General features: G+C 48.7%; 1 protein-coding gene across 1 annotated transcript; it reads right to left on the bottom strand.

Moving 5' to 3' along the window:
• Positions 1-10,157: 10,157 nt before the first annotated feature.
• Positions 10,158-26,614, bottom strand: LOC309414925 (E3 ubiquitin-protein ligase RBBP6-like; the record flags this gene model as incomplete). Its single annotated transcript, XM_082012304.1, is given in 18 exon segments — positions 10,158-10,343; positions 10,347-11,493; positions 12,796-12,894; positions 13,263-13,544; positions 14,730-14,787; positions 14,881-14,959; positions 15,040-15,136; positions 16,248-16,591; positions 17,039-17,142; positions 17,893-18,065; positions 18,983-19,122; positions 19,960-20,056; positions 20,182-20,270; positions 21,496-21,540; positions 22,838-22,874; positions 23,230-23,268; positions 24,022-24,121; positions 26,104-26,614. Coding segments are annotated over 18 exon segments (3,282 nt in total). The 5' UTR covers positions 26,270-26,614.
• Between the last annotated feature and the right edge of the window lie 787 nt (positions 26,615-27,401).

Here is a 27,401-nt window from a genome sequence, read left to right as displayed (position 1 = left end):
CGGCAGGGATGCTCGCCATCCCTTCATGCCCCAGCCTGTGCTGATACTGGGGGTTGCCCCAACCCAGGTGCAGGACCTTGCACTTGACCTTGTTGAACCTCATGAGGTTCACATGGGCCCATTTCTCCAGCTTGTCCAGGTCCCTCTGGATGGCATCATGTCCCTCAGGCGTGTCAACTGCACCACTCAGCTTGGTGTCCTCTGCAAACTCACTGAGGACACACTGGATCCCACTGTCTATGTCACTGATGAAGATATTAAAGAGTACTGGTGCCAGTATGGACCCCTGAGGGACACCACTCATCACCAATCTCCATCTGGACATTGCGCCATTGACCACTACCCGCTGGATGTGACCATCCAACCAATTCCTCATCCACCCAACAGTCCAACCATGAAATCCATATCTCTCCACTTTAGAGAGAGGGATGTTGTGGGGGACCATGTCAAAGGCCTTACAGAATCCAGATAGATGCCATCAGTAGCTCTTCCCTTGGACAGTCCCCACGCCGGAGAAGTAAGGATAGCCCTGCACTAGCCAGATCACACCAGTGTCCCAGCCCCGCCGACACCTCTGTGAAACCCTCCCCTCCTCTGGCACCGGGATAAGGAACTGCAGCCAGACCGACTCCAGGGACGCCTGGATCAAGAAAGAAGCAGAAGGATGACAACACCACAGATTTAGCCTCGCATTGCAAAACAGCCGCCCGCGTGGGCGGGGGGTGCGTGTGTGTGTGTTAAGTAGCAATTGGTCAAATCAGTTTGGACCTGAACACTGGAAAGGTGTAAGAACCGTGCGTGACACCGCATTCGGGGTGCCCCAGTCTGAACGGGACAGCTCGCGTGCACGAATGCAACAATTCCTCCTGTAACGCTAGACTGGGCGTCCCAGGCTCTCTCCTCAGTGGGCAGGGGCCAGTTGCCAAATTTTTGTGAAAGCTCTCCATCGTGGCCACAGGGTCCTGGCCCCATTCCTTCCCCTTGCACAGGAAATTCACCTGCCCCGAAAAGTCATGGTTGGGTTGGGAAACTGTGGGGATGGGAAACCGTTGGGATAGGAAGCCATCATGGGGCTGAGAAATCATCACTGGGATGGGAAAGGGTGGTGGGGATGGGAAACCATCATTAAGGACAGGAAATCATCAGCCAGATGGGAAATAACTGAGAGGGGAAGGTGTTGTGCTATGAAAACCAAACCCTCGCCAGGCTGGCTGAAGCAGGTGCTGGTGGAATGTTCGCCAAGGGGACGGAGGCTCTTTGCCCCCAGCAAACCCCACACTGACCAACCGCCACGGCAGGTACAGCAGCGGCTCCCGCTCCTCAAGGTGCTCCTGCCCCCCAGGTAACCCCCCGCTGGCTCTGCCCGCCGATACCTCACCCCACCACCCCTTTTTGCTTCCTCCAGCAGAGAGCTTCCCTCTGCGGCTGCTGATGGCATCACAAGTGCCCGGCGTGAGCTTCGCCGTTCCAGCCATGCCGCCACCGGTCACTGCCGGCGTGTCACCCTCTGTCCTGGTGCCCTCTGAGCCTGCCCAGCTCCACCACGTCACCTCCCAGCTGGTGCAGGCCGGTGTCTGGCAGGGGGTGCCAGGGCCCCTGGGGGTCCCGGGGCAGCCGGTGCAGCTCCCCGCCATGGGGCAGCCTCCCTGCGGGGTGCAGCTCCCCCCCATTCCTGCTGCCTGTCTCCCTGCCTACGGCTGGGGACGGCAGCTGGGGACGGGAGCGCTGGTGCCCCACCAGCCCGTGGGGCTGGGGCCTGGGACCGTGCTCCAGGGGCAGCTCCTGTACCCCACAGGCTCCTGCCCGCAGCACATCCCTGCCTGTCCAGACCCCCACCACCCCACAGCTCAGCACTGCAGTCAGGGCCCCCCTGTGCCCCACACCCTGCCCGGCAGTGCCCAGCAGCTGTCAGAGGCCTCCAGCAAAGACGGGGCGGCCACTGAGGACAGTGACCCTGCCGCCAGCCCCCACCAGACCACCCTGGCTCTGCTGACCAGCAGAACCACGACAAAGCCAAAAGGTGAGTTTTGGGGACTGGCAGAGCCTGCAGGTGGGTGGCCAAGCGGAGGAAAGCTTGCACCACCCCGGGTTTGGCTTGGCTTTTTCAGCAGTGGTAACCACCCCAGCGGCCCCAGGGATGCCTGCGCATCGGCTTGCTCAGGGGGCAGCCGTATTCGCTGAGGCCTTTCCTGGGCAGGCAGAGGAAGCCAGCATCAACCAGATGCTCACCTGGCTCGACACCGTCCCCAACAGCCTCGACAGCCCCAGCTTTACCGCCTTCCTCTCTGAGCTCCCTGACCTCTCTGAGTACGTGGCAGAGGGCGGCTGCCCCAAGGAGCAAGCGGCAGCGGCAGGGCTGGGAAACAGCGACGACGTGTTCCCGGATGTCCCTGACTTGACTGACCTCCTCAGTGAGCTCCCCCACCTCTTCGAGTACGTGGCAGAGGGGGCTGCCCCAGGAGTCAGTGGTAGTGGGAGGACAGCTAGGACACCGTCCCTGATGTCCTTGATTTCCCCAACAGCCTTTGCAGCACCGCAGCCTTCAACCAAGTCCCCAACTTCTTGGAGGACAGGGCAGCAGGCAACTACCTTGAGGACCACCTGGTGGCGGCAACGCTGGGGGACACCAATCCCTCCTGGGGGGTCGCAGCCTACCCTTTGCAGGACCCCAAGGGGAAGCAGTGTGAGGTGGCAGAAGACCTCCCCACCGGGCAGCCAGTGAGACCCGTGGAGACTTCCGAGGAGAGCTCTGCAGGCAGTTCTGCGCAGAGTCCTCCAGAGACCGCAGAGGAGACTTCAGAGAACAGGCCTGGGGAGAGTCCCAACAAGGATCCCCTGAAGGGTCCTCCGGAGAGTCCCCTGCTGAGCCCCCTGCAGATCCCACTGCCCAGAGCCCTGGCAGGGTTCCCAGCTGACCCCAGCATCATGCGCCCCAGACGGGCCAACTGGCGGAGGGGGCATTGCAGATGCAGCCCCGGGTGTGTTCAAGCTCCTTGCTGCTGCCCCCAGGCACCATCTCCTGCCGGGTGGTGCCCAGATGGGGAGAAGAGCGCAGCAAGAAGGCCAAGCGCCCCGCGCCAGCCAGTGCCTCCACGATGCCAGAGACCTCCCCGCAGGACAGCATGCCCCCAACCAAAAAGAAGATGGTGGTGCACCAGGTGGCCTAACACTTGAAAACCCTCTGGAGGGGAAACGGGACGGGGACGGCGTGGCAGCAGGTGGCAGCGGGCAGGAAGCAGCGAGCAGAGAGCTTCCACGGGCAGCAACGTGCCAGTCAAGCGCCCGAGGACCCGGCAGGAGGCCAGCGGGCAAAGGGCCTTTGCGCAGCGGGAGGGGACAGGTTTAATGCAGCCGGCCCACTGAAGCCCTGCCGCACGGAGGCCTTAAACGGCTGGCCCGGGGCTGCGGCCCCACGCCCGGCCCAGGGACCCTCGCCCACCCCGGTCCCCCCAGACCCCCGCACTCTAAGCTACGGCTCCCCACTGCCAGGGGCTGCGCTACGTTCACCGGAACAGGCGACACCGCGCTGCCGGCTGCCGGCGTCAGGGACTCGCCGCGCCCCGCGGCTCCCGGCAGCACCAGGCCGCACGCCCCTGCAGTGCCCCGGGGCAGCCCTGGGAGGCCCCGGGACGGGACGAGGACGCGGAGCGGTGCGGGCAGGCGTAAGGCGGGGCAGGCGCACGCACCGCTCTGGCATGGGGGGAGCCCCTTCTGCCCGCCATGAGGGCGCCGGCCCCGGGCCCGCCCAGCGCCGCTTCCGCCATCACCCCGCGCCCCCACCGGCCCCGCCCCCGCAGAGGAGGCCGCGCCCCCTGCCCGGCAGAGGCTGCAGCCGCGGCGCCACCTGGCGGTTCCTGCGAGGAACCACCGCCCCGGAACCCGCCCCCCCACCGCGGCCTGGTACCAACACCCCTGGAGCCGCCATGTCTACCCCGTCCCGCTGCTGACAGCCCCACCACCAGCATCCCCACCGCAGGCGGTACCGGCGTCCCCAGGAAGAGCCACTTCAACCCGGGGCCAAGGATGCCCCGCACCGACCAGAGGGCACATTTCTCAACGCCATCGAGACATCCCTCCACGGGGATGAGGAGTGAAGGTCGTGGGGCCGGTGCACCAACCGCCCGATCCAGAGCCCCAAGCCAGCCCCAGCGTGCCCCCCAGGGACCCTGGTCCCCTGCCAGCAGCCCCGAGACCCCAACTCATGGCAAGAAGGAGTCGGCACCGGCAGTGGCACTGAGCAGAAGGCACGCACTGGTGCACATCCCAAACCCAGGCAGCCCAGCTGGCTGCGCCTGTCCCCCACGGGGGGCCAAACCCCACGCCAGGGGCTGCCAGAGCAGCTGCACATGCCGCCGCACGTGCCGCAGCCTCCCGCCGACTCCCTGCTATCCCTCAGGCCCTGGCGGGGCCTCACCACTGCGCCCATCCCACCGCAGGAGCAGGAGGACTCGGTGCCCATCACAGCCGAGCAGCAGCCCGAGCGGGAGCGCATGACCAGGCTGGCCCAGGAGGGGCGGGAGCGGGCGGCCCTGCAGATGCCACTGGGCCAGCTGCAGTTTTTTGTGCAGAGGGAGGCTGACATGGAGACAGCCAACGAGTACGGCTACCCCTAACCCACCGCTCCAGCATGGTTCCCCGTAGCCCCCAAATGCAGAAAAGAACCAGAGACAGAGACCTGCACCCACCTGCTCCAGCCCCCACCCTCTCCCAGAACCCCATTTCTTCCTTAATTCCAGCCCCCACCCTCTCCCAGAACCCCATTTCTTCCTTAATTCATTACACAAGTTGGGTTTAATTCATTACACGATATTGGAGTTTGTGTTTTCCCTCATGACGAGGATTTCGGTAACAATTCGTTCCAATTTGGGCTCTTGTAGGAGATTAATTTGCTTTATGGTCATCCAAAACAACAGGGAAAACCATTAACTTGAGTAGTCTTGTTCATGCACGTTTTGGAAGCAGGAAGTGATTTTGTTACTGTGAAAACACATAAAAACAGCTGGTAATGCTTTAGTAATTATATGATTTGTGACCATTATTTCAGCAACTGCTGTTATTCTGGACTTGACTGCATAACAGAGAGAAAACACAGACGTACATTACGTATAAAACGCCGTACTGAAAAGATCATTAAGGTTACAGAAACAAAAAAAAATACAACCGTAGCACTTCCTAGCTTATTGAATTTTGATTTTGCAATTTGAAAAATACATTCCCTAACACAGTTTAGATTGGCAATTACTTTGTGGGTTTGAAAAAACTAATCCATCGCATGGCATTTTATGGATACATCCTGGGCTCTAAGCAGAGCTTAGGGCTTTTAGACCCCATATAGACCTCTACCTAAGGGCAGTTACAAAGTGCCTCTGTCTAGTCCTGCTCTCGACGTGGCACGAAAGAGACCACCCCTCCGCTCCCATTCCTGGGTTTCTAGCCACATTTTCAGGCAGGGTTTGTATAGGTTCAAGACCGCTTGCCTTGGAAAAGGAAAGGAATGTGAAGAGGCCACTTTAAATCGGCCACTACAGGGACTGTCAAAGCTAACGCCGCTTTCCTTCTGACATCTTCAGGAACCAATCTGGACATGCCTGTAGTCCTACAGGCCCCGGTGCTAAGTTACACGTGGCACAGCACAATTTAAAGGTTACAAATGACCCTGCTGTTTTGTTAAGTTGTTTTGGCGTTTTTCAATCTTGCTGAAAACAACTTATCCATGCCCGTGCTTTGTCAAAGTCCAATTTTACAAAATGTCATGCCTGGATATATCGCTAGAGGTCACATCTAGTTGCTGGTTCATTGCTTTGGCATTGTATCTACAGACATGGTAACAGGTAATTAAGCTAACAGGTGCCTACTGGCTACGTTAATTAACACACATCAAAGGGCAAAGCCCACTGCATACTCTTGTTGGGAATTTGCCTTTGGAGAGATGGCTATTTGTTTCTTTACTGTTTTAGCCATGGGCTAATCATATTGCCTGTTTCCATGGTGCTCAACTTCCCTGTCTAAAAGCTCCTTTTTCAGCACCAACCTCCTCTTCACCTGCTCCTAAGTTCACACAGCGATCTTTCTCCTGTTTGCCTGTGTCTCACCGCAGCAGGAGCCCAGAGGGAATGCAGCCCTCTCGGCAGCAAGGCGCGTCCTGCCGACCTGCCCGGGGCCGCCAGGCAGGCATCCCGACTGCTCACCCGGGCTCCCGTTACAGGCAGCGGAGAATAAAAGCCACCGCCGGGGTGTTGGCAACCGTCCGGCAGACTCCAGATGTGGGGCAGGCAAGGGAAGTCTGGCTGATCCGTTGGCTACGTGTAAACTGAAGCCTACAGTGCAGATCCTTGAAGTGCGGTGAGCTGAACCCCCCACCAGTCCCAGCTGCGACGCAGACGCAGCGGGTTCTATCACCTTCTCACAAATTTATGTGCCTTAAGTCACCTGTACTTGGACACACTGTCACAGAGAGACACACGCACACAGACAGCGTCCTGTATTTTCTGAGAGACTCAGCGCCGTTGCCCAACGCGTAAAGAGAAACAGTGCAACAGGTACTGAACTGGCCAAAGGAGGGAGCGAGACGTCAGACATCCTGAACGTCGGATTAAGGGCCAACTCTCTCAAGCCAGGGGTGCCCTAATGGGAAGGGGAATGTTCCTTTGCCATGCGTTAGATCAGTGCATGGCTTTCCATGCATCGCTAGCACTTTGCTTACCTGGGGATAGAAGGTGATTAAGGGAAAAATAAAGCAGGGAATAATTGCCCTCCTGTCATGTCAAATGCCTAGAACTATGTTTCCCACTGGGCTCCACGCTTGGTCTGACAGTGCTAAATTGTGCAGCTAAAACATTAGTAATGTCATCTTATTTCAGGCCACGCTCCCATTAAGCAGTAGTCTTAAGGCAAACTTCTGCCTGCAAGAACAGACTTTCATCTGTTTTGATGTTTTTAAACAGAAAGTTAGAAAACAGCCCGTGATCCCTTTGCTGCTGCTGCAAAGACGCTACGGTTGACTTTCCTTCAGCCTGCAAGGCTGGCACTCTGTCACAAAAGGCAAATCTCACAGCTTGCTCCACCATTCTTAAATGCTAGGAAAGCTAAAGGTTACTTTCACACTCACCGAAGGATGGACTTCTATGTATCCATGGGCGACTTTACCAGCAATGTGCAAAGGAAAATTAACCAGATGCTCTTATAAAAATGCCTTTTGTGGGGAAGCCCACAGAACAAGGAAATCCAAAGAGACGACATGTTTCTTTCACAACATCCCTCCAGTAGAAACAGCTATTTTACATAGAGAGGAGGGTAACAGGACAATAGATTAGGTTACTCTTTTTTCTACAGTTTCTTGTGTCTATTTTTTGCCCTGTTTTGCCAGTAACTAAAAGAATTGGAAACTTGGTCAGGAAAGTGCCAATTGGTCTTTAACTGTCAATGCTTCTGCTCCCCCATTAAAGCTTGCTGAAAATCCACCTTAGCTGTGGCAGTTCTATTCTGACAAACCACAGTCACAGCTCCTGAGTTCAGGAGCGTACACAAAGTGTTTTGAATTTTGCATTTCACCACAAAACTAATTGCTTTTTTAGCACACATTAAGTGTCAACTTAGACAGTCATATGTCTTCATTATGCAGGTTAAAAAGAAAAGATGCTTTCCCTCAAAAGAAGAGAAATGTCAGTAAATTCTGGAGATTAACCTCACAGTTTCTAGGACTTCCGAGAAGCTCTCCCAGTCCGCATTTTAGCAGTTGCACTGGTTGAACCAGCAAACTGAGGAAATTGCAGACCCCACTGCCACACACGATCATGTGTGGGGAACTGAACCACTGCAGGTTAAATCCCAAAAGCTGTCCACACCCGGTGGGATAGAGATACCCCCTTATTAGCTGAAGCTGTTGACAGAAGCTTTACCAAAGTAATGGTATCTTACTGGCATTTTTGTTTAAAAATCAACTCCGTTATTAAGAAACAGCCAAAGAACACATCGATACAGAAGCCAACTAGTAGTAAAAACCTCCACTTACTTGCTACATGTGTGGCCAGCCAGGGTCTGTCTGGCAAATACAATACAGAAAAAGCCAAAGAAAAGAAAATGCGAACTGCAGCACAGACTTGCTCTCTCATTTTTGCAACGATACGCCACAATTTTGCAGACTCTAGGCATCCAGGAGGATAAAGGACATCCCCATCACATCTGCAGGCTCTTGGACGGGAATGCCCACACCACGAGGGTCTTCCTGGAGTGAGCCTGCTATGGAGATTGCTCGGGACACTTATGCCTGCCTTCTCGCCCTCTGTGACACCGTTCCTGTTACATCACAATGGCAGCCGTTCTGGGTTGGTTTGCGAGTTTATGGACGGCAACCTCGTCCTCTGCATGGGGTTTGCATGGCAAGGTTGTGGCAGCAGGGCTGCAGGGGTGGCTTCTGTGAGAAGCTGCTAGAAGCTGCCCCTGTGTCCCATAGAACCCGCGCCCGCCGGCTCCAAGACGGACCCGCCGCTGGCCAAGGCCAAACCAGGCAGCGTCGGGGGCAGCACCTCTGGGATAACATATTTCAGAAGGGGACAAAACCGGCACGTGGCATTTGCAGCCGGAGAGAGGAGTGAGAACATGTGAAAACAGCCCTGCAGACACCAAGGTCCGTGCGGAAGGAGGGGCAGGAGGTGCTCCAGGCGCCGCAGCAGAGGTTCCCCTGCAGCCCCTGGTGAAGACCATGGTGAGGCAGGCTGTGCCCCTGCAGCCATGCAGCTCCACGCTGGAGCAGATCTCCACCTGCAACCCGGGGAGGACCCCCCGCCGGGGCAGGGGGATGCCCGAAGGAGGCCGTAACCCCGTGGGACACCCGCGCTGCAGCAGGATCCTGGCAGGACCTGCGGAAAAGACATCCGGAGCAAAGCTGAGCCCGTGTGCTGGTGCACATCCCAGCCCTTTGCCTTGTACCTGGGCCACTCTAAATTGCCTGACCAGCCTCGGCCTCTGAACAAAGGGTTTGGCAGAGAGAGGCCCTCAGCTGTACCAGGCGCTCTTGTGTAGACGAGGAGGAGAATGGCACTGAGGGTATCAGGGACGCAATCACCTGAACAAGGTACAGGACATGAACGGAACTAATCAATTATCTCCAGACAATCCTTGGCAGCGGTAACGTCAAAACCTTGAGAAATCACCTGCCTGCATTGTGGAAACTCACTGATGCCTAAAGTCAGTCATCTCCCAGTCCTATAAAGTGTGGTCCCAAGTGAGACCCTTTGAGCTCCCCTGGACCGCAGCGGGCTGCAACCTGCACCTCCCTCTGAGTGGGACGCCTCTCAGAGCCCGTGAACCCTCAAGTTCACGATCAGCTCAGAGGCTCGACTGTGCAGCCATTGAGCGACACAAAGCATTCGATGTGAGTATTTGACTGAATTCCAGGGGGATATTGAATAGGTACCTTGGTACATCTCTATCTCTTTTCTCTAGATCTCTTTATGGGTCTCTGTCTCTACACCTATAGGTGTGCGTGTGATTAAGGACTTCTAAGTTTCAGTGGATTATGCTGCTAAGTTTTATATGATTTGATACTGTGACTTATCTCGGCATTGTTAGTGAATGTGATTGCTGCTATTTTGTATTGGATAAATTGCCATCTTTAAGTGACAGGAAGCACAAAATCATAGTCTGTATCACTACACCAGAATCCCCGATACCCTGTCCCTTTAGTCATAAACTGTTGACCAAATCTGGGAATAGGAGTGGATTCAGTCGCACCTAGACTCCTCTCTGAAAAGGACTTTAGAAAGCACGGGGGTCCTCTCTGAACCTCGTGACTCAATGGGAGGGTCTCTCCTACTTTCCCTCCTCAAATATACACATTAACTCGATTTGATAGACGAGTAAATCATTCCAGTTTAATTGTTCTATCTGCACAGCTTTTCCACCTTGAATAAGGAATAGAGTGGACCTTGCCATCGCCTTCTGCTAACTCATGCTTTTTACAAATCTAGATTAAAATCATGCGCTTTCTGGTATCTTTGGTGGTGATTCTTCAAGCAGCCTAAATTATCCATTCGTGACAGCCCAGGAAGCAGGGAGGGATGGGGGGGATATGTTTTAAGATTTCGTCTTATTTCTCATTATCCTACTCTGATTTTGGTTGGCAAGAATTTAAAATAATTTTCCCAAGTTGAGGCTCTTTAGCCTCTGATTGTAATTGCTGAATGACCTCTCCCTGTCCTCTGCTCTGAGTTGGTTTCTTTTGGATGGTCTTTCTTTGCCTTTTCCTCCACGACTGGTCTAGTTTCTGGGTGATCTTCTGTCACTTTTGGATGAATTTTCTGTGGGGTACCAAGAGTCTTCGCATCCTTTTGAGAGGAAGATGTTTAAACATTGTCTGTCTTTGGCATGTCCTCCTTCACTTGTTTCACAGGAGGTTCCATTTGAGGAGATTTTTCACGCTCGCTGTCCACCTTCACTTGGGAAGCTTTAGGTCGTTTTCTTATATTGTCCTTCTGAGGAGGGACAGCCACTTCTGCTTCCCGCTTTGTCTTGCCAGGTTTTGCTTTTCGCTCATCCTTCTCTTTCTTCTTTTTAGACCCTGGCTTGAAAGCCATAGAATCTGCTCCCAAATGCTCATCCCTCATCTCAGGGGTGGCATCATCTCTGCTTGGGAGCATGAACAATGAGTCCCTTTGAACAACTTCTCCTGTAACTGGCTCTCTTGGTTTTCTCGCACCTTCTAGCAACTCAGCATTGAGAAAGCCTTCATTTACATCCTCTTTCCTTCCCTCCTGGTGTTTTTTAGGTTTATTTCCTTTGTCATCTCCACGTGGATTTTGCATCTCCCTCTCTTTGTTGCCACGGCTCTCTCTTCCGGAAGGTTGTTCAGGGTAATTTCCAGCTCTATTACAGCTGCGCTGCCTATGCCCCACAGGATAATCCTCCCTATGTCCCCGAGCATATGGCGAATACTCTCGTCTGGTCCCAGGTGGACCAAAGCAGCCTGGAGAAAAGTTCCCTCTCTTTACTGGAGGATGAAGTTGAGCACCAACACCATTGCCCTTGTAAAACTTTTCACACCACTCTCTGTAGTTCCTTTCCCATTCTCCGTATCCTTGCTCTCCAAATGGATCTCCAAAGTCAATAGATCTGCCATCGGAAGATTTCATATCATACGGTGGAACTTGTCTGTACCGGTTAAAATACTCCCTTCCTCCTTCCCCTTGAGATATAGTCCATTTCCTGGGAGATTGGCCTCGGACTACTGGAGACCTTGACCGTGAATGGTGTCTTCTGTGTGGGGGTGACTTTGACCTCGACCGGTGATAACCATGTGGCCTTGACCAGGAATGACAGTTCTTGTGACTCTTCCCTTTGCCTCTTCTTGGATATGGTGGTGATCGTGAGTAGGAGCGAGAATGGGAACGACTAAATGATCGAGAGTACGAGCAAGAGTAGGAAGAACCTGTTCTTGACTTGGAGTAGGTATGCGAACTTGTAGAGGAAGATGAAGTACTACAGGGAGAGTTGGACCTTAAAAAAAACACAACACAAAAAAATTGATCAAGTTAATTCAAAACAGTTACTCTCCTCAGCTTTTTGGAGAGTTGGACCTTAAAAAAACCAGAACACAAAAAACCAGATGAAGTTAATTCAAAACAGTTACTCTCCCCAGCTTTTTTCCTCCCAGATTTCCTTTGGCTATTGATTGATTTAAGGTGCTGTATACTGGCCTCTACTGGGACATGAACGTGCACATTTTTCACTCCTCAACCACTACACGCAGTGCAAATCCCTTTTGTTGCAGTCAGATGCAAAAAGAGCAAGTCTTCATGGCTACCGTGCAGTATCAAACATCGAGAGAACACGATGTAGCATTAATACAGTAAAGATCAATGTTAAAATGCTGCTTGGACTATTTAACTTCACTACTTCTTTGCAATTTGTATGGGATGCAAAATTCTTACGTCCAGTTGTCATTAATCAACACTTCTGGCCAGATGTGCTAGCAAAATCTTACACATACCTCTAGCTCTAACCAGGGATAGTGACCACATTTCAAGAGAAATCATCTCGAAAAGCTTCTGAACTCAGCCTCGACTAGGATCACTCAATGCCATTACTCTAGGACAGATACTGGCAGCATGAGCAAGAGAGAGCTTTTCAGCACTCCTGCCCAAGTGACTTTTGGGGATAGAAAACATCAGCTACCCTGAGGTTTTTCTTCACAAGGAGTTCTTTTATTATTTTTTAAAGAACCCTTTCGCATCATTCCGCAGACGTTCATGAGCATCTTCCCTCCTCTATAAGTCCTTCAGCAATTCAAGATTTCCTTACAAACAAGTCTGAGTCATGAGACAAATTTTACAAGGTCAAAACCATACTAGCATAAGCCACCAGTTTGCAGTCCAGCTTGAAATCTCTCTGTGTACCCACATGTGGTAAACAGAAGAGGAGATGAAGACAACGTCTCTCACAGATCTCCTCCAAAGTGCTTTGAGGAAATGGTTACAAGCAGAATAGGGAGATGCAGAAAATCCAGCAACTGCACCTCTTCAATTTCTGGCCTCCTCAAGGCTGTCAGGCGGTGAAGGATGCCATTACAGAGAAGCTTTACTAAAAGAGAAACCTGTTCCTGAACAGCTGTTGCCAAATTATAACTGCCAGTCAACTGTAATCTCTGCCCTATTTAAGCTAGGAATGCACACATGAAACTCCTGTCGCTGCTAATCCCTGGGATCATCCCATCCGTCTAGCAACAGAGCGGTGGAGTGGAATGCCTCCTGATTCTTCCAGACAATCTGCTTCTCCATAATGGACATGTAAAGCACGTACCTGGAAACCGAACGCTCCTTTCGAGACTTGTTATATTCCATCACTTCCTTAGCAAACTCATCCTTTGTAAACTCATCGGGTTTGGACTTTTTCTTGTCCCTGTGAAAACAAGTTTGACCTTTACTACCATTGTAGTTTGACCTTCGTTACCAAAAGACATCAAGAAACACAACATGGCCACTAGGAGAAAATGCCTACTGCATGCAAATGCAAAAGGTGAACAGCTAACATCGAAGGAAGACCAGCTTAGAATACCTACAACTTTTAGCCAATATTTTAGAACTACATTTGTCTTGTCTCAGTTTTGCATGTTTGCCCTTTGCAAAGAAAAAGGACATGACATTATGACACCGTGACGATTCTTGCATTTTGTTGATGTCAGGTGCACTGTGGTGTAACTGCAGTCTGATATGCTATTGAAATACAACAACGAAAACCAAGGCAACTTCATTGAGCCAAATACTTACTCCTCTTGCAGTCTCTGCTGTTCTCGGTAAAACTCCTCCCTTGATAAAGGAGGTGCTTGTGTCATGAAGATGGTATTTGCATGAGCCCTTGGCACTGCTGTTGCTACCCAAGCTGATGACATGTTGGCAGGAGCTGGAGGATATCCTGAAGGAAGTGCATGGGGTGGTGGAGGGTATGAGGGAGCTGGAGGCACAGGCACGACGACGGATGTTGATGCTGCTTCTGTTGGGGCGTGAGTCCTTTGGGAACGTCCACTGCGCAGGCGTCCTCGATTTGAACTTCTGAAGAAACCCAAAAACATGTGTCACTCTTTGTCACACTCTGCCCTGATTGTAAAGAGGAAAGCGAATGAAGCGACAGCCTGGTGGCGAGCACTTCCTACCCTCAACTTCAGCATTTTTCTCCCTGCTTTCCCTTCACTTGAGACTACGCTCCCTTCTTGATCCTCACGCTTGCCTTCCAGACCCTCGCCCACAACAGCTCCCGCAGTCTTCTCCCCTTATACTCCGCTTTGTGACCGTGGATGGAGGCTGCCCGTGCTTAAAAGACACTCCCATGTCCCATGTGCCAAGCGCCCACCGCTCCTCTGCCACTCCTTGATGTACTTACTGCTTATACTTACTACTGAAGATCACACTTCTGATCCTCAAAGTACTGCACAAATATTAACTAATCTTCTCTCAAACTTCTTTTAGCTTCTTCCACAGGCATCTCCTGTGGTCTTGCCTCATGATGATGTCTTTGGCCTGTTCTTGTCCCTGAATTGTTATTTTCTTGCTTACTGAATTTGAGAGTTTTAGGAAATCTGTGGAATCATCCTGGCTTTTGTTGTGCTTTATCTTTAAGACATCATACACACAATGCACGCTTACAACCGATCTCTAACAAAGGCGTACCAAAAGGAAGGACTAACTTGACACGGCAATAATAGATCAAACAAACGCCTCTCTCTCCCACTGAGAGAAAGCACCTTGGCTCGTTGAGATGAGAACATTGAAGAAATTCAAAATTGTCATCAAATAACAGCCTTGACTTTTCCAAGAATTTGCTCCACCAGTATCCGCTAAGTTGTGAAATAAAGAATGTTGGAGGCTGATTTGTATTGGGAAATCAATGTCTTCAGGTCTGTTCAGTCAGTAATCAAAAGGGTGGCTTTCCACCCAATCCTTTAGTTATATTTCATTTTCAGATGTACTGCTGGTTCCCTCAAAAACTGCTCCTTTTTCAGAGTCCTCTTTTCAATCACGTACTGGAGTTTTACTTTAAATACTCTACTGCAAGCACAGATCCCCTTTGTCAAAGCCAAATCAAATTAAGCCCTTTAAAAATTAATCACCGCTTGTATTCTCCACAACTATCTGGGCATACTTACTCCATTATAAATCAGCTGTTGTCTAAGTTAAGTGTTACGGCCTCGTTGAACAGGTTACGGGTCGTAATATACCGGATTTCTGTAGAATACTTACCGTTGCCAGCCTGGTCTGCCACCAGCTGAGCCAACTGTGCTGCCTGTGATTGCATGAGCTTTTGGCGTAGGGAGAGGAAAAAGAAAAAAATCCCATTTAGTTTATCTCAGGACAGCTTTTTAAAAGAAATTCTAAAGTTATAGTGACTTACCGGTTGAGGGTACTGATTGCCCTTGGGGGCCCAGAAGACTTGGGATCGCTGGTTGCCTTAGTGCAGGAACGTGATCGCCCTTGTCAATACATGCAAACAGATAGAAATTAAGCTCCACTAAAAGGCAACAGTCACTGCATCATTTGAAAGAAAACTGACCTCCTCTTCCAACAAGCTGCTGGTTGACAGAGAGGGAAATTTCAGAAGTTCAGTAGCAGTCACCAGAGCAGCAGGAGGTAACACAGTATCAGCATCACTACAAAAAAAAAAAAAAAAGTTATTATTCAAACAGCGTTTTCAAGTGCTACTGGAAATAGCAAGTCCAAGGTGAGAAAAGGCTGACTACTGTAAACAGGAAAAAAAAATTTAAAAATCTTCATCAGATTTACAGATGTGAAGTTGGCCCATTCTTAATGAAGACTGGAAAGAAGTCGATTTGGACTACTGGCATGCCAAGAGAAAGCTCACTGGAAAAATATCTTCTTAAGCTAGCTGCACGTGAAAGGGTTAGAGCACATACAAGTCACACACTGAATCTCAGTTTTGGAAGACGCAAGAACTGAAATTCTATGAGGAAATGTTTATGTGCGAGTGCAGAGGCTGCCTTAGAGGTTCTTCTGAATTGCCGTTCTTTGCATTCAACGCTACAGCTGAGCCTGACAGTCTTCTGGACAGAGAGGCTATTTGCAGCCCAGGCATAAAGCTGAAAGGCCACAAGCCCTAAACAATCGTACAGATCTTTCACGTCTTTTCATGTGACTTCACCGGGCTGCAAACTCAGACTTTCATGTTTGTAAATACTTCAAAGTTACGGCGTTTCAGCGTTTATTAGCCAGGTCAGCACGCGTCACCGACTGCCCTTTGTGTTACTGAGGATGACTCTGACTTATCGTAAGATTGATGGTAGAAATACCGTAGAAAAAAGTAATAGGAAAACACCTGCTCAGTTTTAGCTCTAATTGTGCTTTTACAGGTTTCATGAAACTGTTGCTTCCTCCGTACTAGAGAGAAATTAATGCACTCAAGAAGCTTTGACATAACTAGAGGGCTCCTTTAGGAATTGCTAGCCACATAAATCCAAAGGGCCCCTGGGCAAAATGTGCCTCTTTCAGGGTAAAACTCATAGACAATGACTGATAAGGGAACTGAGCAAGAAATACTTCTGAGAAAATCCTTGCATGAGACACACTTCCGAGTTATCAAAGTGTCCTCATTCAAAGTAAATACAAAACCCAGAACTTCCACTAGTATCGGGAACTGTCACTACCGATAGATAAATAGCTAGTGGAGAAGCTCAACAAGAAGAAGAATCTAACTTGAGCATTTTAGTGTCCTTTATATCCCTGTTGATCTACAGATTTACTTACCAAAGAGGTCCGTCCGGCTGTTCAGCACAGAGAGACAGGGACACTGCTGGAGGGAGACCAGAGGTGACGACAGAAGACGGATTTACTGGCAGCCCAACGGCCACAGAGGACTGACCAGAGGCCAACGATGACAAAGCAGCAGCAGAATGAGGAGCCAGGGATGCTAATGGAGTCATTAGTGGGTCCTGCTGTCTGGAAACTGCTGGCCGGAGCTGAGGCTGCATGTTGTGCGCTCTTGTTTGTCTCGTTAGTGGTGGTGGAGGTGGTGGAGGTGGCGGCTGCTGCTCATGTTGCTGCTGAATCTGCTCTCTGTAGCCAGTTCCATTATTGAAGTTGTTCACAGCCTAGAGGCAGAAAAACACATACAGAAAGGCACTATGAAACTTCAGTAGATGTACGAACAAAAGCCTCCCCAGAGCAAAATTACTTGTGTGTTCCTGTAAACATTATCAATCCTAAAATCAATCAACATACAGGTATAGGAAGACATCAGGTGAAACACTGACCCTAACGATGGGTAACGCAGAGTATCTCTATTTACAGTACCTCAGTGTTAACACCAAATTTGAAAGTGAGGCAATCACGTTAAGCAAAAGTGTGACCTGAATTTGCCAGATTCTCTCTAAAGAGTTGTAAGCTTCTCTAACACCAGATAACGTCTCTGAAAAGTAAATTTAGCCTTATTCCATTTAGCCTTGCTTAAGGAGATGTAAACGAGTATTTTCTTCCCTTTCAGCTTTTTGCAAATAGACCTGTCTAACAAACAGTTTACATAAATGTCAGCATGTCACCTGGCGTAACAACTTGTTGGCAGTTAAAGCATCGGGAGAAACGTCTGTTTGATGACACGTTGGGCATGTATGTTCCTCAGATTCCAGTAACGCTGTTCTAATACCTGTGAATAACGAGAACCGTCAAAAGAGTTTTCAGCAAAACTAAGGAAAATGTTGGGGTTCTAATCAATTATAAAAACACGTATATGATTAATGGGTGAATACGGTCTTGAACTGAGAGCCTGAAGCGGTAAATGTCCAATAGTGTAAAAAATGTCCAGCATGCAGCAAATAACTAAGCAGTGTTGATATTTCACTGTTGTTACTTGGAAGCTGTAGAGTAGGCTGTGTCTTGATGTTTGGACTGGTCTTTCCACTGTGCAGGACAGTGAGAAGTCACCAACCTCAAGGTTGATGAATAAAACACATCTCAAAAAACCGTTCATAGATTCAAGTTCTGAAGGATTTCACCAACTCTCCTGTGGAGAAGAATGTGGATTAAACGCCCAACTCTCCGTTTGTTGCAGACCACAATAAGTCACCAGAGCAGGCTATAGAATTTTGCATGAGAGAAAGGGCTGGGGACAAACTAAATGCATTCAGTATCTCATACTGTAATCACCTGCACGGTTACACATTCTTCTTAGAGTCATCCTTCCACATGTACAGAGGGTTTAACTAGACACGTAACCAGGGAAAAAAGCTTTCTGCCTTTTTTTTCTGCCCTTTGCATAAGAAGGGTCCTCTCCCGTTCTGGGTATACTCAGGTATCAAACAGAACGGGTAACCAAGTAATTTCGTTCTCTCCCAGTTCTGCCTTCGGAAGGTCAGATGCCATGTTTTGAGTTAACAACCGTGGGAGTAAGACTTACATTCGTCACAGTAACTGTTTCCACAGCAGGGAGTAACAGCTGCGTCACTCATGACCTCTTTGCAAATGAGACATAACAACTCCTCTGGAACAGGAGCGTCTGAGGAGGAGGAGGAGGACGGCTCCTCTGGTGAAAAGGGAGGCTTTTCCTTCTTTCCTCTAGCATACGCTTCCCTGGAGGCGGGGCGGGGAAGGAAAAACAACAAGTGAAAGATGGGCAAAGGAGAACTTTTCCAAGCTTTGGATTTTCCGCAAGGAAGGTAAAATAGATGGCATTCTTCTCAGTCCACATTAGCCTTCTAAAGCGTAGGCATTTAGTTTCAACTACTTCTCTTTGGCCACCACACCAGAAGAGGGAGGGGGAACAATTTTCCTTCTGCAGAACTCTCCCATTCATGGGATCAACTAAGAGATTGGCTCAGACTAGAAAAATCATTTTTCGACATCCAGAAATCAGCTGAAATGAATCCCACCTCTCCTCTGCCAGAGGGTCAATGTAAATTGCAGGCTCAGGATCAAGTGAGTCTCCGATTAAATACACTTTATGAATAAAAGAAAACTATGTCTCAGCTTCTACACAAGGAGATCCATGACAGCCACAAACAGAAGTGCTATCAAGTGCATTTCTTCTCAGCCACTCTTGTCACCACACAGTAGGATTTTCTTAGGGTAAAGCAAAACAGGAAAACATCCGTCTGGTTCACACATGAGATTTGATCAAAGCCAGAGGGGGAGGAAATCTCAGTCACACAGCTATTTGCTAAATTGGGCAAGAAGCCTTTGAAACGTCAAAGAGAAGCAAAACGAGCTTTCGAGGAGAATGACTCCAACGGTAAGCACTAGTGAAATCTTTTGCAGACCTACAGATTCTAGGTGTACCACAAGTTGAACCAACTTCCAGGGGTGCGAACAGCAGGACCAGCCTATTTCCATATTAGAAAGTATCACAGATTTTAAGGCAACGATACAATGACGGTGCTTCCTCCCTCGTAATTACAGACGCTGGCCAACTTGCTTGCATTGCCACTCAGACACACACGCATGGTTTCTCTCGTTCCCTTTCTGCTCAGTCCCATTAATCCCATACTTACGCACTAATAATTGGTATGGCGTATTTCCCAGTGCTTGTCAGCATAGCACCCTTTATACTGGGATCTTTCACCTCCATCAGGAAACTCCTCGGAATTCCTGTGCTCCTTTTAATTCTGGGAACAGACTCAAAATTTCTGTCCTGTTAAGAAAAGAAGTGCAGATATCTCTCATCTTAAGACCCACCCTTAAAAGGACATTTCAATGTTGATTTTCAGCAGCAAAAGCCTTTAATCCTCTGCTTTTACCCAGTGTAAGGCTTGCTCAACTAAAATACCTTTCTTCCTAAAGGAATATAGCCAGGGTGTCCCAAAGGCTTGAGCAGTGTTTTGAACTCGGTCAACATCCTTTGGCTTAACGTCAGGTTCCTTAAGGGTGAAATATCCCTTGGCTCACCATCCACTCGGAGAAGAGACACAACCCCGCTCCTCCTTCAAAGCGCAGTTCAGAGTGAGAGCTTAACTTGGTGCTCTGAATCCGACACTGAGAAACTGAGATTCACCTTCTCTAGTGAAGGTGGAATTCATATCTCACGCATATACATTCAGCAACTGATGTCAAACGGCATGGCTACTCAGCCAGGTGCTTGTGTAACTAAAACACGCAAACATGGAACGGATGGGGTCGACAGAAACATCTTGGGTTTTTACAAACTACTGAAAACTGTGAACTGTCATTAAAAAGCATTGAAACCAGAAAAATTTCCAATAAAGTTGAAATGTATAAAATATGCGTGGCAGTGTGCAGAGAAAGATCTATGGACATATGTAATGTCCATGGCCTAGAAGGAAGAAAATGTTGCATTTATAACTCCAGGTTTCCCGTGAATTGTAAAGGGCTTTGCAACATTGCCACATGACCTCTGAATTTCACCCCAAAAGAAACAATTCTTAACATGAGTATTCATGTATTTGTTACGGAACTGCCAAGGGAAAACAATTTAAAAGTAAGTCACACCAGAAGTCCCCCGCAATCTTACCCCCTTTGTTGGGCAGTTCTTTACACAGTGGCCAGGTTTTCCACAACCAAAGCAAGTATATGATGTCAGAGGTGGACCCAAGGCTTTCTTCGTGTAACTAAAGGTGTTTTGGGGAAAAAAAAGAAAAAGGATGCATGTGTTAAATCCATGTTTGTTAAAACCAACAAGTTTACAGTTTTTCCATCGTCGCCAAAGATCGGATTTGACATTATCCACACTTACTTGGCTGGATCATATTCACGGCAAGACTGGATCATCATGGCTTTTATTTTATCTTCTTCGGCAGCATTGGCTTCAGCCAGATTGGCAGTCTGTTGTTTAACAAGTAATCGTTTGAGAGGCACATTAGAAACACAGCCAAAGACAACACCACTCACCCAAGCCTGTACAGAGCAGCACAACACTAGCTGAGGTTGCCTGAAAACAGTTGCTTATATAAAAAATAGTTGTGCTGAAAGTGTTCTGGGGAGTCCTTACACCATGAAATGATGCTTATGTGCCTGTTAACCTACTTGAAAAGGGCATTCTTGGGCACTCAAAACCTTAGGCTCAGGTTGGACCTTATAAAGACTTGTGCACCTACTCCAGTTTTCTTCCAAGTGGACTGAAGCTATGCACAGAAAAAGTTAGACCTGCCGCTATTATTAAAGGGATCTTTAAGCTCCAGTCTATTTGAAGGAGAAGACAGCCACTGTACATTGAATTGAGAAAGATGAAGGCAAGTACCATTGTTTACATTTGCAGCATCAGAAGGATACACAACTTAAAGGTCAGGGAAGTTGGTTTTGCTTGTTGAAATTCAGCTTCAGACACAGAAGCATTACAGAGATTCAAGCTTTTTAGAGCCCCTCAGCAAGACAAAAGACTCTTTTCAGTAGAAATTGGACCACTCGTGCTGTAGGCAGTCCAAACTGCACGTTCCCCCCTGCTAAATTCTTCATATTAACTGATGTAACTAGGAACATTTGCACAATCCACTCTGTGCCCCAACAAATTAGACCGTGTTGTCCACTCTAGATATACTGCAATTTATGAAATTGTGCAGCATTCCAAGAACGGATCTATAACTATAATGACTAGAAATTCAAAAATAGCCATGCCATTGCCCATGCGACAGAAACGCTTCTACTTTGGCTGTTGCAACCGCCCCCAAGATGTCCATAACCAACAGCCAATTCAATTCTTCTGTGAACATTGTGTTCGTTTCCAGTGTAAACCTAACGAAATGTGTGAACAAGTCAACAGCTTCTGCAAGGCTGCTGCTTTGTGTCTTGAAGCTGAGTCATACTGCAACACTATGTGCAGGCTGATAAGGCACTCCCCTTCGATCTTCCCAAAGTGGGAACTGCTCTTCACAGGATACTATCAACAGCTACACAGGCTTTAAAGTTAAAATAAATAAATTATTAAAAATTACATTAAATTTTTCTTCCCATTACAACAGTTATCCTGCTATAGATCACAGTGTACAATTTAAAAATTTGAAGCAAACACTTTTTTTTTAATGTATTTGACAGGAAAAAAAAATATATATACCTTAATCAGCTGGGCCAGAGAAAGAGGTGCAGAAGAGTCATCACTCTGTTCACAAAAAATTAAAAACATCTTTAAGTTTTACAATCAAAACCTAGCAATAGTCAACCTCTACGGTAGTCGGAAATTCTGCACTATATGCTCTGAGCATCACTGAAAGAGGCATTTCCAACCTAGTGTCATTTGCCTGTGTTCAAAACAAAGTCCAAACCCACGACAGCTTAGGAGTGCCTATGTGGTTAAAGAGAAGAAACTAAAACAACCAAAGCCGCTTGAGATTATGTATTGCTCCAGAATGTCTCAGGGAGGGAGCCTTGTCAAATGCTCACAACTGCTTAAAAGTCCAAGGGGTAAGGAAGCTGTCAACTGTCCGCTAAAAGGGATTCTAAAACAATATTTATGTTTCTTGGGGAAGGAAGCATCACTACAGAAAACTTATTTTCAGTGTAGTTTGTAAATCAATCAGCGTCTCATCATTTATAAATGCACACGGCTATGCCAGTATGAACACAGCCTAGTTGCCTGTCAAAATCAAGCATGGGCACATCAGCCCTGAAACAGGAACTCTGCCTCTCCTCTCCATAAGTTTAAAAATGCCAGGCTCACCACACCCCACAAAACCCAAATGCAAACACCACTCCAAAGCATCCGCCATAAAAGAAACCCACCACTTTATCAAGAAAAAAAATAAGCTGCTCAAATTATTGAAATTAAGGTGTCTGCCATGACAGAGTAGCCTATAAAAACTGAGAAAATGGATTTCTTGTCGTGTATTAGACCGCAGGCCACACTACGCAAATTAGATTGGGAAGTGTGAGAATTTAATATTCTTCTCCTTGCCAGCAGACCAAAACCAAGTCTTAATGATGACAAAAACATGGATTCAGAGCACAATCCTGGGATTTTTTTTTTTCTCCTTTGCAACCACACTCCTCCCTCCCAGCTACCTCCTGCAACAGCTTGCAGGAATGAAGTCCTCAGGCCACCAGTCAGCAACGGACTGCGGCATTTGCTGGGATCTAAGATGACATGCAGTTTTTCCACAAGTCAAAAGGGTAGCTCTCATCTGGTTCCTTTTCCAGGATATTGAATTCTATGATGCCACAAGCAGCAGTTAAGCTGACACTAGTAAAACATCATCAAGAAAGATATCCGAATCACTGCTTAGTTTTTTAGAAACGTAGAATAAAATTTCTATGATGCTGAATCAAATACATTGTACATACAGCATCTATGTTTTAGTGGAAAATATATTAGGTTAATGTTGGGGAAATTAACACAAGGCTACATTGATTGGAATTAAGTGCAGTGTGTAGAAAAAAGTGTGAGATGGTGTTTTACATACGCCTCTTGATATTCCACTCACTGGCTCAGTTTGACATCTGGAAGAAGAAATAAAAGTGATCAGAACTTAAAAGAAAGCCCTTGTGCCCAACACACAGCAGTGACGACAGATTACAGAACTTGAACATCAAAACGTGATGTGCTGATAGTCTAGTGCATGTGGAAACGTATTCATATACATAAACGGCTCTCTCTTGGTACCTTCAGTGCAACTAAAAAAACCCCAGAAGCCCATTTCTACTTTGTCAGAAAATTACTCTAAGACTTACAGAAATAGAACACCAAAGTGCCTCAGATATTTTGTCTCTGCTACATAAGTATCAAAAATATGAAGTCTGTACTACAGTTTTGTGTCTTAAACATGGTGACTAAAAATAGTAGTAGAAATGTCACCTGAAGGCAGTGCCTAGGATTTTCTGCGATTTAGGAGTCCTGTAGGGAAATAAAAAAAAAAAAAAAGGGACTTAATTGCCAGAATTTGCTTTAAGATAACCTTGAAAATGCTACAGTATTTGGGGAAATATTTATTACATCTGGGAACTTGCTGAGATTCCACATACTCATTGATCTGTATCTGCATGCAGATCATCATGAATGAGACATGCAGCCATCGATGTAGTGAACAAATAATTCCTGCATCATCCCAAGTGTCCCATCAGCAGAGCTGGCAAGCCTTGCTCTTTCCCCTCTAGCTAGTATGCAAAAACACCAGATTTGGGGCATAAGGATACCTGCCATATGCCACCCCCCCTGCCCCAAATAGACGCAGAAACACTGAGAATCAGACTCTTCTGAGATGGGAACAAATTCTAAGTTTACACTCCAATGCGTACCTGTCTTCACTCTAAAAGCAAGACAAGCAAACACGTATAACAAGGAATCTCTCCACGTAGAGGAAACAGCATCGAAAACTTGGCGCTCAGAAAAAACAACCCCAAGATCAAACCAAATAGAATCATTCTTAACAGTTACCATTGTTGGAGTTTGAACCCCATGTCCCAGCAGGCCAAAAAGCATAAGTTTTCTTTGGGACAGGAACAATAAAATCTACCCCATTACAACAAAAACTAACAGCAGCTTTAACCAGAAAGATACAATCTGAGTGCCTCTGGAAACGAACATCAAATAGAAAAGGTAACACACCCAAACCACTAACACAGAACACAGTGCTTTATGGATACCTACAGAACGTATGTTTTGCTGGTAGCTTTAACTCCTCCGACAGGGATTCTTCTCACAATTACTGATGAGTTCTTAGGAATCAGGGCATTAGCCTCTGTGTATTCTGAAAACAACATAAATGCAGAAAAAAACATTAGTCAATTCATAAGAATGTATATGAATATGTAATTACACAGCGCGGCAGAGAGGGAAGCCCTTTGCAGATAGAAAAGCCAGATTTCAGATGTAACGGTGCATTTTTATCGTCTCAGCACACTAGCAGTACATTCCAAGAAATCTTCAGGTTTGAGAACCAAACGCAAGCAGCACAATCTTTTCCAGTTTTTTTTGAGAGAGCGTGAATGCCAACAGCAAAATGCTCCCAAAGGTCACTAAAGGAGAGTCTGCTAGCGCATGAGGTTCTGTCCTGATCTAGCTTAAGTGGCTTTTGCTTCTGTTAGGCTACAAAACCAAGAGATCTTTGGAGAAAAACAAAGCACAGCCAAGTCTCACCTGTGTAAAGCAGATCTGAAGTCAGACAAGCTTGCCCTGCAACAAAACAGGCCCTTAGCTAAAGCATGAAATCTCTGCGCCGTTGCTTTCATAGCTGTTCACTAAAAGCGATTCGGCCACGCTGCTGGTGCTCAAGGCCGACAGAACACAGAAGACAGCCGGCCACCTCTGCGTATGGCTTGCAGCTTAAGACTGCAGACTTAAGACTTAAGGGATGTGGTACCAGTTGGCTTTAATACATTTCTATTTCCTTCGCCTCGATTAATTGAATTCATTTTGGTTGATGGCACCTTAATAAAGGTGAAGTCAAACAACGCAGACTAAAAAGTTAACTTTCTTTTTCTTCTTTTAATAGGAAAGGATTAAAGCTGGAGCACTATTCCTGAAGTGCCTGGAAATTTTTGTTTGCTTGATTTGAATTTAACAGATGCCAGCTTAGTCTAGCAGCTCTCGGACAAAACTGGCATCTCCCAGCAGGAACCTTTTCCTCCTGGGCAGCAATATCCCCGAGCAGAGACTTGGCAACAAATCTTTCTATTTCTGAAAAGTCACACCCCAAGGCCTGTAATCACATTCAAACTTGTCAAGACAGCAGCTTACCAAACTGAAATATCATACTAAGTACCACGAAACCATTATCATCTCTGAGAATCAAGCACCACTTTTTAGGTTTAAAAGAATTTATGACTTCTCTAAGAACGTTTCTTACGTATAGTCACCATAAATGTTCTGCCGGAAAACTTCAGTAGTGCCCTGATATGGTTCACACGCAGTACCAGGGAAAAAAAATGCTTAGAGACATATGGTGAAATGATGCTCGATAGCACCTGAACGACAATGTCTTTGGTGTAGAAAAGAAGCGATATTAACAAGAAATTCCAAGGTGTCATTTAGATACGGAGAACATCCATGGCAGAGGGGCCATTAGAGGGTCTGCACAGATGGTAACTCACAGCTACACTCTTGATCCAAAGTGTTGCTAGCGAGCAGTTGCTGCAACAGCCACCAAGCCAGTTTTCCAGTGCAGTGGAGTAAAGCAAGGTGATCACAAAACGAAGTCACCAAAGACAATTTATTTCTTCAAAGTAGCCACCTGTTCTCTTCCCATCCCTTTCAGCTTTCTCCACCTGATTTCCAAGACATCTGGAGAGGTTATTAATATAAGATATCCTCCCATATTTCCTTATCATTTTACCTAGCAGAATTCCAGGAAAGCAAAAATTTCTAAGCCCTGTACATCACACATCAACCACACATTCTTCTATGCCTGCTCCGCGCCCAAAGCACAGATCTGAAGGTAGTTGTCAGAACAGCAACTACAAAAGAACAGCCCTGAGGCCCCCAACACAAGCCACAGCTACCGAGCGTGGCCAAATCACATTATCGCTTCCCACCCCGTGTAAGCCCCCACGCCGCTTGCCCTCCCAGTCCCCCCGGAGGCCGGCAAGATGGGCCTCAGGCTGACTCAGGCTACGTGGGGACGAGCCACAAAGAGCAGAGCGTGGCTCCCACAGGCCATGGCCATCACAGGGTGGTCTGTGACACTGCCAGCCGGGCAGTCCCCGAGCCCCCACGCCCGCCGCCCCCACGCACCTTCTTTGGTCTGGGCGTTGGTGATCTGCAGGTCACAGGTGGCCGCCTTCAGCTTCTCCCGGCCCATGATCTGGCGCTTGAGGTCGCACAGGGAGATGTGGAGGCCAGTGAAGGTGACCGTGTCATAGCTCAGCTTGGAGGAGAACTTGTAGTGGACGCACGACATGGTCGGGGCCTGCTCCCCGATGGCGTCTACTACAGCGGACCGAGGGGGCTGAGCTCACCCCCGCAACAAGTCCGGCCTGCGGCCCTCAGCGACGGGCGGGCGGGCGGATGACGGGGAGAGGCCCCCGCGGCCCCGGCTCGGCCTCTGCTCCCTCTCTCACGCAGCGCTCCCAGGCCCAACCACTCGCTGTGGGCACTCGGGCACCTCTGCCTCAGCGTTCCGTTGGCGGTTTAACGGACGCCAGCCGCAGGGGCTGCCCTGATCGCATCACTGCGCGTGCCCAACGGAACACTGCACCCCCCCGCGCCTCACCTGGCCTGTGGTGTCCCTCCTGTCACCCCCCTGGGCCTGCCACTGCCTGGTGTCCTGTCACACCCCAGGCCTGTGCTGTCCCTCCTGTCACCCCCCTGGGCCTGCCACTGCCTGGTGTCCTGTCACACCCCAGGCCTGTGGTGTCCCTCCTGTCACCCCCCTGGGCCTGCCACTGCCTGGTGTCCTGTCACACCCCAGGCCTGTGGTGTCCCTCCTGTCACCCCCCTGGCCAGTCACTGCCCGGTGTCCTGTCACACCCCAGGCCTGTGGTGTCCCTCCTGTCATCCCCCTGGGCCTGCCACTGCCTGGTGTCCTGTCACACCCCAGGCCTGTGGTGACCCTCCTGTCACCCCCCAGGCCTGTCACCACCTGCTGTCCCTCCTGTCACCCCCAGGCTGTCACCACCCGCTGTCCCCTCCTGGCAGCAGCCGGCCAGGACAAGACAGCCTGGGGAAGATGCAGTGGGCTTTGCCGTGCGGCACTTGGCTGCCCGTGCCCAGGCCCAGCGAAGGGAGGGGACATCTCAGGGTGTCCGAGTGTCTCTTCTTGCATTTACGGGAAGTTCGGTCAAAGAGCCAATGGCCATTGATGGTTATTGCCATAAACCCATCTGCTTGTACTGGTACCGCTTCCACAAAAAGAAGACAACAGGTCATTGTCAGAGGAGACTCCCTTCTGAAGGGCACAGAAGGCCCCATATGCAGACCGGACCCACTTCTTAGGGAAGTCTGCTGCCTCCCTGGGGCCCCAGTTAAAGCTGTGAAGAATAAGCTTCCTACCCTGGTACGGCCTCAGATTATTCTCCATTATTGATTTTTCA

The sequence above is a fragment of the Phaethon aethereus genome (genome assembly GCF_964289735.1).
Source record: "Phaethon aethereus genome assembly, chromosome: 34".
In the NCBI taxonomy this organism is placed as follows: domain Eukaryota; kingdom Metazoa; phylum Chordata; class Aves; order Phaethontiformes; family Phaethontidae; genus Phaethon; species Phaethon aethereus.
This window is presented reverse-complemented; position numbering and strand designations above follow the sequence as displayed.